The 14,216-nt window shown below is 47.0% G+C and overlaps 1 protein-coding gene across 2 annotated transcripts in view; it reads right to left on the bottom strand.

The window, feature by feature from the left end:
- Positions 1 to 10,007, bottom strand: part of RBM20 (RNA binding motif protein 20) — a 109,570-nt gene extending 99,563 nt beyond the window's left edge. Inside the window, exon 1 of one of the 2 annotated variants that reach the window (XM_075423724.1) lies at positions 9,833 to 10,007. In XM_075423724.1, coding sequence (XP_075279839.1) covers positions 9,833 to 9,963 — 131 coding nt within the window. In that variant the 5' untranslated portion in view covers positions 9,964 to 10,007. The remainder of the gene's footprint in view (positions 1 to 9,832) is intronic. The other variant, XM_075423723.1, reaches the window with a different exon arrangement.
- Between the last annotated feature and the right edge of the window lie 4,209 nt (positions 10,008 to 14,216).

Raw genomic sequence — 14,216 nt, 5'->3', positions numbered from 1 at the left:
AGTGATGGGCACCTGTGAGCGCAGCACTGCACAGAGGAGCTGCCGGGCTCTTTGCAAACCCCACACCTGTGACTCTACAAATCCCTACAGCTAGCGAGGCTTTAACACTCCAGAGTATTGGTCTTACAACATCTCAGACCATCAATATGCTATTAAGAAGCACAAAGCAGTACGGACCCGCAATCCTCCCTGCAGAGCTCCACGCTCTCTTTTAAATGAGAAGTTTCAACGCTGGAACACAAAGTAACTTTCTATTATTTTCTTTGGCTTCTGCTGTATTAGGTCCTTCCTGTCAGTAATTACTGTTCTTCATATCTCCTGCAGGATTCCTAGTGACCTGGAAAAAAAAAAACAACAACACAAAAAACCCACCACAACCAAAAATAGCCATGCAGCCTTGCAAAGTTAGATGATAGGGTCTGATCCTCTAAAGCCTTACACACATAAATAATCCTCGTGTATGAACAAAGCTTTGCAAGACCAGTCTCACAGTATATATGCTATATCCAAAGAGGAATTTAAGTCTTATTTACCAGTGACAAGCAAACTGGATTGGCCACCTAACTTATTTATGCAGTATATAAGACATGTTGCTTTACTCTGCACAGACATACTTTAACCATCTAAACAAAATGACTAAATCACTTCTAGCCCTTGCAAATTTTCATTTTACTCCCTTTTTTTTTTTTGGAAGGAAATTCAATCCTTTAATAATTTGCAGTGCAGAAAACCTATAAAACCTAGGTTGAACAGTAATGATCCCTTCTCTTTTAGAAGTCTGATATACCAAAGATACACTGATATCTGATTAACTTCAATTTTATCATCAAATTTTAAGTAGTTAGCACTTTTACTTCTCCAGGAGCTGGAAAAGAGAAGGTACGCTCAGATAATATCCACAGAACTTTTGTTCTTTTGTTTACGCCACTGTACCTACGAACCTCTCTGCCCATGCTGCCAACAGAGGGATCTATAAACGCCATTCCAGTGAACTACTATTCTTCTGTATTACTTACAAACATGTTCACCTCTAGACAGATCAATGACACTCTCCTAAGAGTAACGCACGTCAGAGTAACCTGAGGCAAACCTCTCGGGCCATCTCTAAGAGAGTCAACAGAAAGATGCCAGCAAAAGGGTAAGCCCTGCCTGCACAATGAGGAGAAGGTGTTGCTGCACGATAGAACAGTGACCTTGGATGAAGCGGTAGATAAAGAGCCCAACGTTTGTTGGCAGGACAGTGGAAAGCTGTAGGTGACCTTACAAGAATGTGCCATGAGTGGGGCACAAATGGATGGCGCAGAGCACATAGATAGCAGGGGTGTGAACGGTACGATGTGTTAGTGGAAGAGTGTGGAAGATAAGAGCAGCCTAGGGCTGAAAAAGAAAACCACTCACCCTAGTTTGCTAATATTTCTCTCTACGGCTTTAGGAGACAAGAGTAATCTTTTCTCCAGATCCCATCCTCAGTCTGAGTTGTGCATAACCTCCGACAAAGAATTTGGGGGGGGGGGGGGGGGAGAGGGAGGGGGCTGGGGAGAAGCAGAGGAAATCTCTGAAGTGGCACCCAGACTGCAGATCACACAAACACACATGGCTATGCACAGCTCTGCAGGGACTGGAGCAAACTTCTCTGTAGCAGCAACTAATCATAGAATGGTTTGGGTTGGAAGGGACCTTTAAAGATCATCTAGTCCAACCGCCCTGCAATGAGCAGGGACATCTACCACTAGATCAGTTTGCTCATCCAGCCTCACCTTGAATGTTTCTAGGGATGGGGCATCTACCACCTCTCAACAACCTGTTCCAGTGTTTCACCACTCTCATTGTAAAAATTTTTTCTTTATATGCAGTCTAAATCTACCCTCTTTTAGTTGTTGAAAACCATTACCCTTTGTCCTATTGCAATAGGCCCACATAAAAAGCCTGCCTCCATCTTTCTTACAAGCCCCCTTCAGGTGCTGGAAGGCTGCAGTAACGTCTCTCTAGAGCCTTCTCCACCCTGCACAGCCCCAACTCTCTCAGCCTTTCTTCACAGGAGAGGTGCTCCAGCCCTCGGATCATTGTTGTGGCCTCTTCTGGTCCCACTCCAACAGGTCCATGTCTTTCCTGTGCTTAGGGCTCCAGAGCTGGACACAGGACTCCCAGTGGGGTCTCACCACAGCAGAGTAGCGGGGCAGAATCCCCTCCCTCAACCTGCTGGCCGTGCTGCTTTTGATGAAGCCCAGGGTATGGTTGGTCTTCTGGGCTGCCAGCGCCCACTGCTAAGTCATGTTGAGCGTCTCATCCACCAGCACCCCCAAGTCCTTCTCGGCAGGGCTGCTCTCACTCCCTTCACTCCCCATCCTGTATTGATACCAGGGGGTTGCCTTGAGCCAGGTGCAGGACCCTTATAAGGTTCACTCTAGTTCCAAGCAGAGCAGAAAGGTGGGTGAAAAAGACATTATTAATACATTATATGGCATTTTGTTCTCAGTAAGTATTCTGCAATTTTATTTGACATTTTTTAAAAAAACAAAGCCAAAAGGAGAACAATAAAAGTTGGTCAGCGTAATGAACTGTATGTGTCATCAACAATAAAATTAATAAAATTAATAAAATTAATTAGCACATCTTCCCATAAGAGGAGAATGTGTTAATTGGCAGAGACGGAAATAGTATTTCTTACAGTAGAGAGAGACCGTGGTCAATTCACTGCTGCTTTTCAACTACACATAACGCAAAAGCCCACAGATGACTATTTGTTACCCCAGTAAAGGAAATGTCAGCCATCAATCCACTTGTTGCAGAGGTACTTTGAGTCTATTTCTTAAAACAAAGATTCAAATGTAAGTAAAAATGCAAGAGCAACTCCTGCTCATTTCCAAAGAAGTGGCCCTAGCTCACAGACACCATCCACTAACACATCTCCGCCCTCCAGCAAAAAAAAACCCACAACACATAAAACCGTAGCTTCTGACACTGCCAAATTCAGGACATTTTACATTGCCTGAATGTTACTCTGCAGCCTACCGTACAGCAAATCACAAGATCTACGGCACGTCGAGGAAAGCTAAGACTAGATAGCATCAGATGCTTTTGGCACCTCAAAAGCCAGTAAGCCAGGGAAGGGACCAGGTGATCAGAGGTCAGCCAGGGAGCTTGCTCATAACCTGCCCACAAGGCCATTTTCTGTGTCCTTCCTGCCCAGCTGAAGACACTACTCCAGGGAACAAGAGTTGAACACTTCCTTACCCTTATCCTGCCCCTGTCTTTTCCTAGTAGGAAGTACATCCAGAAGAACTGAAGCAGAATATTACCTCACCCGTCTTAAAGCAGTCACCATCATTAACATTTCGTGTAACACAGGCTGTAGAGTTAAAACCACAGAGGAGATGGACTACACTTCACAACCAGCATAGCTACAGATTTATATCACCCCAGAGCCAGGCAGGGCTCACAGCATCTTTGGAGCATCCTGCACAGGCTGGTGAGACACCCGCATGTCTTCAAACAACGGAGATGATGGAGGACGTACCTGAACAGCATCATTTAGTGCAACAGCCACACAGCGCAACTCCACCCCGCTCCTGCTCACCGCCCGTTCGGCTCGTCTCCCAGCACGGACATGCAGGAAACTAACAACAAATCCATCTTCCTTGTAGTTCCTCAGACACGCGAGATAAATACGTAGCTTGTGTACAATTAATATCAGTTAAACTCACATTTCACAGGCTTACGTACACACACACACTAAAAAAATGCAGTAAGCCCGCAACAAAATAATTGCCTGTGTGCTCATAAGTACTGATCCTTTAACAAAACAAGCCTTTGCCCCCTTCCTGCAACAGAATACCCAATGCTTTTATCTGGCATTTTTTCTAAAAAGGCAAGAGGCATTTGTAAAACGGGCTAGGCTTGAGCTGTCAGAACAGGACAGATATAAAACGTTTCTAAAACCCAAAGGGGCAGGTCTTCTGGTTTCACCCCGTGTGTCAAGTGACAGCTCCACTGTGACGGGTCATTAGTGTGACAAAGAGAAAGCAGCTGGACGTAGAGGGGCAGAGGCTAACAGAGCGATTACATCCTTAAATCAACTATAAAATGTTACAAAGGATGAAGGGGGGGGGAAAGAGGGGGAGTATATTCGGGGGGATAAAGTCACTCTGTTAAAGTGTCTAGCTACAAATCAGATCAAAGGAGTTCGTTTAAATAAAAAAAAACGATCAAGACAGTTTACTCTTCAGAAAAATCAGATTCTGTTTGAAGGAGTATTTTAAAGTGACTAAAATTATTATTTCATGCAAACAATCCATTTTTTTACCTTCCTAAATAAATTTCTGCAGTCCTCTATGAAGTATAAATATATCTTTGAAAATCTAGTTCATCCCATTTTGATAGCCCCCAGAAAGGCTCAGAACTAAAAGGTACTGAGGTTTTTACGCATCTCCATTTTCCTTTCCTGCAAGCAGGGTCAGAAAGATTTTAGCATCATCACCACCGCACAGGCGTAGCTCAGCAGGTCGCACGTAACTACTCACTGTTAGGTGCACGCAGCTTTGAACGGAGAAGGCTGAATTAACAGGAAAACCAAAAGAACGCATTTCCCCGTCCTCCCATTGACAGGAACAGTAGTATTACATTTCCAATAACAGAGCAACATCCAGGCAACTTAGTTGCAGTAAGGAGGACTCCATCGCCATGGGTTGAGGTCCAAAAAGCACTTCTCGCATTGCTTCTTATAAAGTACGTATTATTTAACTTTACACTAAGGTTGGTATCACTGCTGTTATCTCCCTCTCTACTAAAATACGTGAAAGAATTTTGACATTTCTGGGCAACTAAGAATTGCTTGATAACTGATAATACAAGTCAGATTACATAGAGATGTTTGCATGCAAGGTATTCCTTCTAAATTCTTTTTTCTGATCCCTTTCCACTTGGTAACTCTGTATTCTCTCTTCAAGCCTTAAATTCAATTTTATTGTGCTTTCCTCCCAATAAACTGTTGGGTTTTAACTGAGAGTTTAAGAAAAAACAAACAGAAAAAACCCCTCCAAATAAACACAAAAGATTTAAAAATAAGCCCCCCCCCAGTTTCAGTCATTTTTGTTTAAAACAGAGAACATCCATATGACTAATTCATCTTCCAGCTTTGGGTCACACCTGATATACAGGAGGGGTCACTGGTTTCCATCAAAAAAGAAATGAAAAAAAAAATTAAATAAGAAATGTTAAAAGAGAAATTTTAATTACCCAACTTGAAGGTAATTATCACCACTGGTGCTACATTTTTAAGCAACTAAACTTACAAGTGAAGCACCCCTCCCATGCGCAAACCCCACCATGCACAAACACACTTGGTACACGCATCTTCAGTTCCGATTTTAACGTCAGGTGAGGTCTCAGAAGAGCCTCAATAATCACACAGCAAGGAGCCAGACAATTCCGAGGAAGCTGAGGTTCCCTAACCTACAGAGAGGACGAATGGGAAACACCGGGAGGAGTTTAACAACGCGAGTTTAGTTCCCCTATTCCCTGGGCAGTCCCACACCACCCAGTCTGCTTTTCCAGCTCCAGTCCCTCGTCCTGGTAAGGCTTCTCATCGAAGACAGCTACAGCACTCTGGTTTATTTTCATCTCTATTCAGGGCCATTACAGTTATTACAACACAAACTCTGTGAGTTTTCAGGGCTCTATTGGGTAGGGACGCAACTCAGATTTTGGAGATGTGCTTTAAAAGGCAAGTATGGAAAGCCTGGATCAGTAACAGTAAGGAGAGAAACAGTAAAACCAGTGTTTCTCCTCATCTCCCCTTGTTAAGTATCAGTTTAGCCTTTGCCATATATGCCCAACTATTTGCCATGACTAATGTATATAATGGGAGTACATTTCATATTTTATCTCTCCTGAGAGACCTTGAGTTGGGAAAAAGAGAGAAGGGAAAAAGAAAAAAGAAAACCCCACACTTTACACAAAATAAACACACAAGGAAGCAAATGAAAAAGCACCTGCTAAACATAATGGGTTTAAGTTTTAAAAAAAGTAAGTTGGAGGTTCTTTTTCCCAACAAGTTTCCTCCTCGCTGCTATAGGAAATAAAGGACTTGAAGCATTCAGCACCAGCCTGCTCACTCCTGTCTGTCCCTAGAACTGGCTCAAACTGATGACGACCAGGGCGCAGATGTTGGAAATTCCATCTTCCTTCCAGAGGAGCTCAAAATCTCCAGGGCACAACCCCTTAGGAAAAAAAATATTAACTTTGGTTTTCCCCCCATTGTTTTAAGATGTCTTTATTGAATTTGTAAAACAAACGTATACTCCTGTATCAACACAGGGAGTTAAAAACTGCTCCATTTCCACTGGACAGATATTACCCATGACAAATCACTAGAACTGAAAGCAGGCAACCAGCCATTAAAACATACAAGCAGACTGCATTTCAATACAATTAGGGCTCCTATAATTATGGAGTTTACTTGTGGCATGTTTTAAGCAAGAACTTTCACAGAGAGCCCTCCTCATGCAGCATCATTATACTTCGCCCTCAGCCACCACCCAGTCCTTTCTCTGTTTCCAGCTAGCTGCTCCATCAGACCGCAATGAATCACCCACCTGGAATTACGAACAGGAGTCTCCGCTCCCTCCTGCTGCTCAGGCACTCCAGCCAATCTGACAGCAGGTGCTAAAATTCGTCACACACTGAGCTGCCATCTAAAATTTACATTTTGCAATGAAATTGCAAATTATAAACAAAACCCCCAAATTATAAAGAAAAATTTTCTCACAAGAGCAGATTTACCGAAAGCGGGGGAGAAAACCCCAAACCAGCAGTTCCAAAAACACATTAAAACCTTTCTGCGCAGAACAGGCATTTGAGGTCTTTTCAGAGATTTCCCATACGCGTTTCACTTGCTGGTCCTACAGACCCTGCCCTGCATTTCCGCTCCTTCCACACAACCGCAGTAGAAACCAGTTATAAACCCTGCCCAACACCGTTACAACTGTCCTTCTCCTTGCTCTCAGTCTTCCGCTTTATTTCAGATGCAAGCTATGTTTCTGTAAGTCATCCTGTGCAGTGTGTAAATTCAGGTTTCCCTTCCCCATCAGCTTTTCATTCTCAGCTCTACAACTTAAGGGCTTCGACTGCAACAAGGCTTTTTACTTTTGGAAAATAAGAAGTATTCTCCCATCAAACATCACAAGAACCTGCATAGATAGAAAGCTCCAATTGCTCTGTAAATCTTACAGTTGGACCTTTATTATCAACAGAAATGATGTTGTCACTCGGGGGAAAACATACAACACGTAGACGGCGTATTTCAATTTCTGACTTACTGTACTCAGGTAGTATCAGCAAGGAATTTCAAGCTAGGGGTTCAGTTATATCTTAATATTAAAATTACATTACAAATGTTAAAGCAGAGAGGCGTTTAAAGAATATGGTACAAGCTACCTGCGTTGCATGAGTTCAGCCAATGTAGCTGCTACCAAAAACATTTCAGATCTCCAGTTTTGCTCAATCTTTAGCCTTGTTCAGTGCTGGGCATTCACAGTGAAAGTTTACCAGCTGCTCATGTAGGAAGTCTTTTTTTAAAAATTATATTGGTCTTCACCTAACATCTGTAAAAATTTCTAATAAATGTACTGGGGGGAAGAAAGAAGCAATCTAGCAAGCTTTTTCAATTTAAATTATGAAATATTAGAAGTGCTGAAACAGGGGGATCCAGTTAAACACCACCCGGTATTCTGACCTACACCACTCTGAATTAGAATTCTGCGACTGCACACTTGTTTACTGCAGCTTGCAAAGCAAAATGACAGCAATTGTTAAAAAAAAAAAAAAGTCTAGAAAATAAAAATGCTAGGGAAAAGAGGTCAATGTTTTCTTTCCTGAAACCACGACTTCATTTTGTAGAAGAATCACTGCTTTCCTTCCATCCTATTTTGCCAGCCATAACACCTGTTCTAGAATATTAGAAATAAATTCAGAAGAGCGATTTAAGATATTCCCCTACACCTCCCTTCCTAACAGTCACCGAATATCCAGTTTGGATTATAAAATGCTAAGTTATTATCACTAAAGCAAAATATAAGTTGCCTACACTTCCAATTAAATGCAGGTTAGAGATTTATTAATTATCAGGCAAACAACAAGGCGCACACCAAACTCTGCCGCACGGTTACAAAACCGAGCGATCAAGTTGCACGACCTTAGATGGAGACGTTTGACATTTGCCATTCTGCGTCACGTTACCATGACAAAGAGCGATCAGAACATGGCACCTCTCTCAAACCTTTCCATTAACCGTAGGGTCAAAAGGAAACCATTTCAAGTTTTCCTACCTACGATCTGCTGGCAGGCACGATCGGCAAAACCGCAATGCCTTTGCGCATAACACGCGCCGCACCAGAAATACAACCATGAGAAAGCCGCGACAGCTTCACCTATCTGACTCGCAGTACATCCACATAAAGTCTTGGTAAAAGTGAAAACGTAAGGGCCGTCCTCAGAGACCGCGGTTTAAAATTTAAGATGGATTTTGAGTAAGTGTAAATTACCTCCTGGCTGCGGAGTAATTCACACGTAGCACTGCAGCTGCCCAGCGGATTTAGGAAGCGATCATTAACGTTTCAGTTTCAGTGCAAACTCCCAAGTCTGTATTTCCAATTAGGAATAAAAACGTGGGTAACAAGAACAGTTAATGTTTTCACGGTTAAGTTACAAAACATGATTTAAAAGCGAACAGACAAAAAAAAACCCCAAAAATTCACGGGCCACACTCCACAGCAATTTTAAAAGCCCAGTTTCATACACATTTATGAAAGGTAACACAATTCCCAACTTAAAATACCGTTCATGCTTGAAGTTTGCTGTCACGTTAAAGCATATGCACACGTATACATTTATACACGTGTACGTATGTATTTTGCAAACACAAGCAAGAGGACTGAAAGCATTTCCTCCGCTCGATACACTGTTGGGTTTTGTTGCCAACCCGATACAGGAGACGCCTGGGCCCAGAGGAGATGCCTTCCGTGGCCGGGACGGCCGCGCGAGCCCATCTGCCAGGCCGCCACGGCCCGACATGGCTTTGCCGCAGTCGCGCTTCGCTCGGTGGCCTGGGACGCGATGTCTGCAGCGTTCCCCAACCCACTGCACAGCGCCCAGCGTCCCGCTCGCACAGCAAATCTTCACGTAACCAAAGGCAGTTCTGACGGCTCCGTGGCGGGGCGTTCGCTGGTGGGTTTGCTGCTCCGTTAGAAGCCCCTCTCTCGTTTGACACGTTACGACTTGGGAAAAATCAGGCACAGCGCACGCAACCATCTTGAGTCAGCCCGGATCAACTTCTGCGCTCCTCCCGCGTCCTGTGCCAACCGCGGGGCGCTCGGTTTGTCCCCCGGCTTCCCGGTCAGCCAGGACAGCGTCCCTCCCGCCGCCGCAGCAGCCCTTTCGCCCCTCTCTTTCCGTGCGGAAAGCGAAAGAGCCCGGCGCCGTTCGCACCGTCTCCCTCACCAGCAGCCCCGCCGCGGTGCCACCGCCCCGGGCACCCGGCGAGACCCCAGGCACCGGGGCGGGGGGGGGAGCCGCCTCAGCCCGGCAGCCCCGGGGCACGGCCGCGGCCGCCGAAAGGCCGGGGAAACTTTGCCTCGGCAGACCGACGCGGGCGGCTTCGCGGGCAGAAAGCCGCAGCCGGGCAGCGGGAGCGGCGTTCCGGGGGACCCCCCGCCCGCCCGGCTTCAGTCCGGGCCGGGGGAGGGAAGGGGGCACCGCCGCCGGGGACGGGGAGGGAGAGCGACCCGCGCCCGCCCGCCCGCCCTCCCGGCCCGGCGGATCGCGGGGCGGCTCTTACTTGTGGAGGAGCTGGGGCAGGCTGGGCGGCGGCGGCATCCCTCGGCTGGGGGCCCCGCTGCGGGCATCGCTCTCCGGCGGGTCAGCGCCGTGGGGCGCCGGGGCCTGGCTCATGGCAGCGGCGGGGACCATGCGGGGAGGCCGCTGCGGCGGGAGGCGCCGGGGGCCGCGCAGCCCCTCCGCCGCGGCGGGTGAGAGCGGGGGACCGGCCCTGGAGCCGGCCGGGCTGGCGGCGGCGGGACAGGCCCGGCTGAGCCCGCCCTGCGGGAGCCTCGGCGGCGCTGGCGGGGGCCGAGGGGCGGGCGGCGCCCCCGGCCCGGCCCCCCCACGCCGGCCGCGCCCCGCTGCCGCCGGCCCCACCTGGGCGCCGGGCCCGCTCCCTCCGCCGGCACCTGCGTGTGCTCCTGCTCCTAGCGCTGACCCTCGGTCACCCCCGAGGCGAACCCCAGCCTGGGCCCAGGGAACCCGCCCCGGGTACCGGCGGGCTGGGGCTCCCCCCTGCCGAGCGCCCGCGTCGCGGGGGGCGAGACCCGCCCGGCGGTGCCGCGGGTGCCAGGGCTCGGAAAGGTTTCACCTGGGCGCGTTTCGGGCGGGCATCGCGGGTGCCCGGCGGAGCAGGGACTGCGCTGCTCCTGCCCGGCAGGTAACAGGGAAAACCTTCCCTCCGGTCTGCCGGCGCCCCGTGCGTCCAGCCCTGCCGCTGGGAGAGCGCGAAGAGCATCGCAGTGCTCGCTGCCTGCCGCGCACCCTGCCCAGCACACACTCACTCACTCACTCACTCACACACCGAGGAAAGCAGAAACACCCTGGCTTCTTTGAAAAATTAATTCTGGTTTGGAGGAAAGATTAATTTTGTAGGGGGTCAGGTTCTCCTCCCCTCCGCAGCTGGCATAGTCGTTTAGAAGCCTTGTAAAAGGGTACAAAATACTGCTACCAGTGACTGGAAAATTTTAAGTTATTTGCATTTATCACGCACTTTGCAGATGGGGAGCGCTAACCAGGTGCAGGGCCGTGGAGAACCGGGCTGTATTTCACTTGCACAGTCACTGAGTAGTAACGTAACACCAAACGCACCTTCTAAAAATGAATGGCAACCCGTACTTGTTTAGACACATCGACTTACACACTCTGTGTTCTGAGAAATACAAACAACAGGCTTCACATCCTTCCCCCCCAAGGAAGAAAATTTTGAGATATTAATTGCTTTCTGGTTCAGCGAGGGCCGGGGGGTGGTCAGCGCTGTGTCGCTGATGGGTGGCTGATCTTCTGGTAAAGGAAAGGCAGGATCTGGCAGACAGGTGAGGCAATGCTGGGAAGCAAAACGTTTAGCACGCGGCGCTGTCTTTGCCCGAGGTTTAACGTGGGTCTCAGCTCTTCACTGATCACCCACAGAAAAAGTGGCTTGGCGTGAATTTCCTTCTTGTTGCAGCAGTGGAGAAAATAAAGCCCCTGGAAGACCAAGCGAGAGCCACCTTCTGCTGCTCGTAATTATTTGAGGAAGTGAGAGATGGTGACTCATGGCGCTGAGGGCAGCAGGAGCACAGCTATGGCACCAATGCGCGACCCTGGATTAGGAGATGGATAGTCACAAGAACGTGTTACTTCACACAGACCGTTATATTACATCACTTGTAAAAATGGATCAAGTGTGTTTTACCAGGCCCTACTATTTCTGCATTTAATACATGCAGTGTACAACTCCGCATTCAGACTCAGCGTGGGGTCTTAAAGCTCTGCAAAAGTGTTCCTTCATTCACTCTCTTTAAAGCCCCAGTCCTCATCCGCACGTCTGCTTTTTGTCAAGGCTTTTTCCGTGTCCTGCCGCAGCGTTTGGCTCGGCACAGTCTGGTGTGGCAAGAGCACGGCCCCCTCGCCTCCAGCTGGTCCCTGCCTTCCCAGAACGCAGTGGCACAAGGCTCCCTCGGATGCAGCGGTATTTCGCTGGTTGTCCTACGCGGAGATAAACGGGTGGGTGTACGTACAGCTTGTGAGCAGGCTGACTGAGGCTCATGGACTCTCTTATTCAAGGAATCAGCATAAAGCAGTTTTCTGTCCAAGCCCTGCGGTATTTCTGGAGCGCTGCCATAAGAGAGAGGAAGAACAGTAGCTGGGCCAAACAACATAGTTTTAGGGTCTAGGATTTTACAGTAGAACTGAACAAGTGCAAACTGCTGTACAAGGGATTCCTATTCTAATGTGGAACGTGGTTACTTACGCACATGAAGAAATTGCATCTGTAAGTTTATTCCCTCGGCTAGAGTCGCATTCTGTGTTAGTGCAACTGTCAGCAAATGGTGATTTTGGCAATGAACTTGGCAAAATGCTGACTTTCCTGTTGCTGATGTCCAATTTATTAAATGTTTATGATTTTAGATTAAAACTGTTGATTTTTTTTCAAAGTATGTATGCCATGGGTATCAATAAGCACTTAGGCAAAAAACCACTCCTAGCTAATAATTTCACCTGAGATTAATATGCTTACTGCATCTCCAAATACAGTTGAAAACAGCCCCCACCTTTTACTGTGCCTTTTTTGGTTTTCCAGTTGTAGGAGTCTGCATGCTAAAACTGAAATCCTGATCTAACTGCTGTTCTGACTTGCACGAGTATAAATCAGAAGCAGCTCCTGGTACACATGAACTCACAGCCAGAACATTTAATTTTTAGGAGGGTAGATTAACAAAGGTACAGGCAGAATCCAGGAAACAGAAAAGGACCAGAAAGTAAAAAAGTGATGGAGCCAGGCACACACAGGATGCTGTGTCCCCAAATAGTTCAGCGTCAAATAACAAAACTAGCTGTAACTTCATTGCTTTAAGAGCTCAATTAACCACAGAGTTACACAGTAGCAAGGAAACACATCTAAGAATAAAAGATTATATCAAGTCAATATGCCTATTAGTCCCACTAAGACCTTTCTGCAGTTCGTGCCTGAACCTGTCTGTCTCTCTGTGACCTGAAATTCAATCTGCTGCGAATTCAATACCCTAAAGGTAATCCTCTGTGAAATTAATGTATAATCAGCCCTCCATCATCAGGGGAAATGGGGGGGGGGGGGCTGTGTAAAAAAACTGAAAGATGGAAAACCTAGATAATACAAGTACTGCTGGGCCAGGGCTGGCCTGTTCACAAGCGTCGTGCGCCAGCGTAACCACCCCGCTCAGTTAAGCTGCGAGGTGCAGAACCAGTTTAGGTACCACTGCACAAGTAACATGGCCTATTCCCAAACTGGGTAAGGCACCCAGAAATAATGGAGAATAAACTCTGGTTTTTACTGTTACTACAATGCACAGGAATTTTAATTCATGTTTATAAAGTGTGATCTAGATAGTGTTGCGATGGTTCTGCGAGCAGCAACAAAAGAGTTATTAAAATACAAAAATGATTTCATGAAGAATAAGATGTGAGCTCTTAAATAGGACTGAAGTAACGTAAGTATCCAGTTGCAGGAATAAAAGACTTCATCTAGGAAGAATGGCAACATCGTACTCCTTAACACACTGTGGAGGGAGGCAGGAAAGCACTCTCTCTTACTCAGCTTCCAAAACTAATGAAGAAAAATACCTACAAATTCCAGAAAAAGGATGAAAATCACTTCAGGCCTGGCGGATTACGGTTGTTAACACATTAGCTTTTCCCAGGTTATGCTGAACCCTGCTGCCGGAGCTCGCTGCGCATGTTTCCTTGCTGTTCTCTCCAATCGCTGTTTGGATAGGGAAGCTGCAGCCTGAAGCAGAAATTTCCAGTGCCTGGGCATATGAAATCTGCCGTCTGGGTAAGTCTCTATTTGCTTCTACGAGCTTTTGCTAGCAGCTTCTCAAAGATGTTCCAGTCAGCACCACTTTTCACTTGTTCCTGCTTGGTGATTTTCTTTTCACTGGCTGTGAGTGGAAGCAGGTGGCCCCTCCAGGTGGGTTCTCTCGCAGTGACTCTTGCTTTGGCTTTTTCCCACACCTGCATGGGCTCCGCTGCCCGTGACTGCACGTTAGTGGAATGATGGTGGTCAGAAATACTCAGAGTACATTTACAAAGGACCAGGTAAAAATTACATCTGGGCTGCAAGTTGCTTTATAAGCAAGCAAAAATATATTGTCTGACATTTGAAAGTACCAGAAAGTTTGCTAATTGTTTCAAAGGAAAATACAGGGGAGATCTAGTGCTTTAAAATTATTTGGCTATAGAACTGATGTTTTTATAGGGGAACAGCATCACCTGAAGAATTTGACCAAACACGTTAGTTTGGAAGCAGAATAATCACCTCGTGAACAATCAGAAAATGAAGTGTATGAATGACGCGCCAAGAAAGAGAGCCTTCTTCCAGATTTGTGAAAGGAGACAGACAAAACTCGGGAGCTGGACTGGCCGCGGCAGTGAGGATCGTGTGC

Source organism: Opisthocomus hoazin, chromosome 6, assembly GCF_030867145.1.
Source record: "Opisthocomus hoazin isolate bOpiHoa1 chromosome 6, bOpiHoa1.hap1, whole genome shotgun sequence".
Classification (NCBI taxonomy): Eukaryota; Metazoa; Chordata; class Aves; order Opisthocomiformes; family Opisthocomidae; genus Opisthocomus; species Opisthocomus hoazin.
Note: the sequence above shows the minus strand (reverse complement) of the source record. Positions and strands in the feature narration are given on the sequence as shown.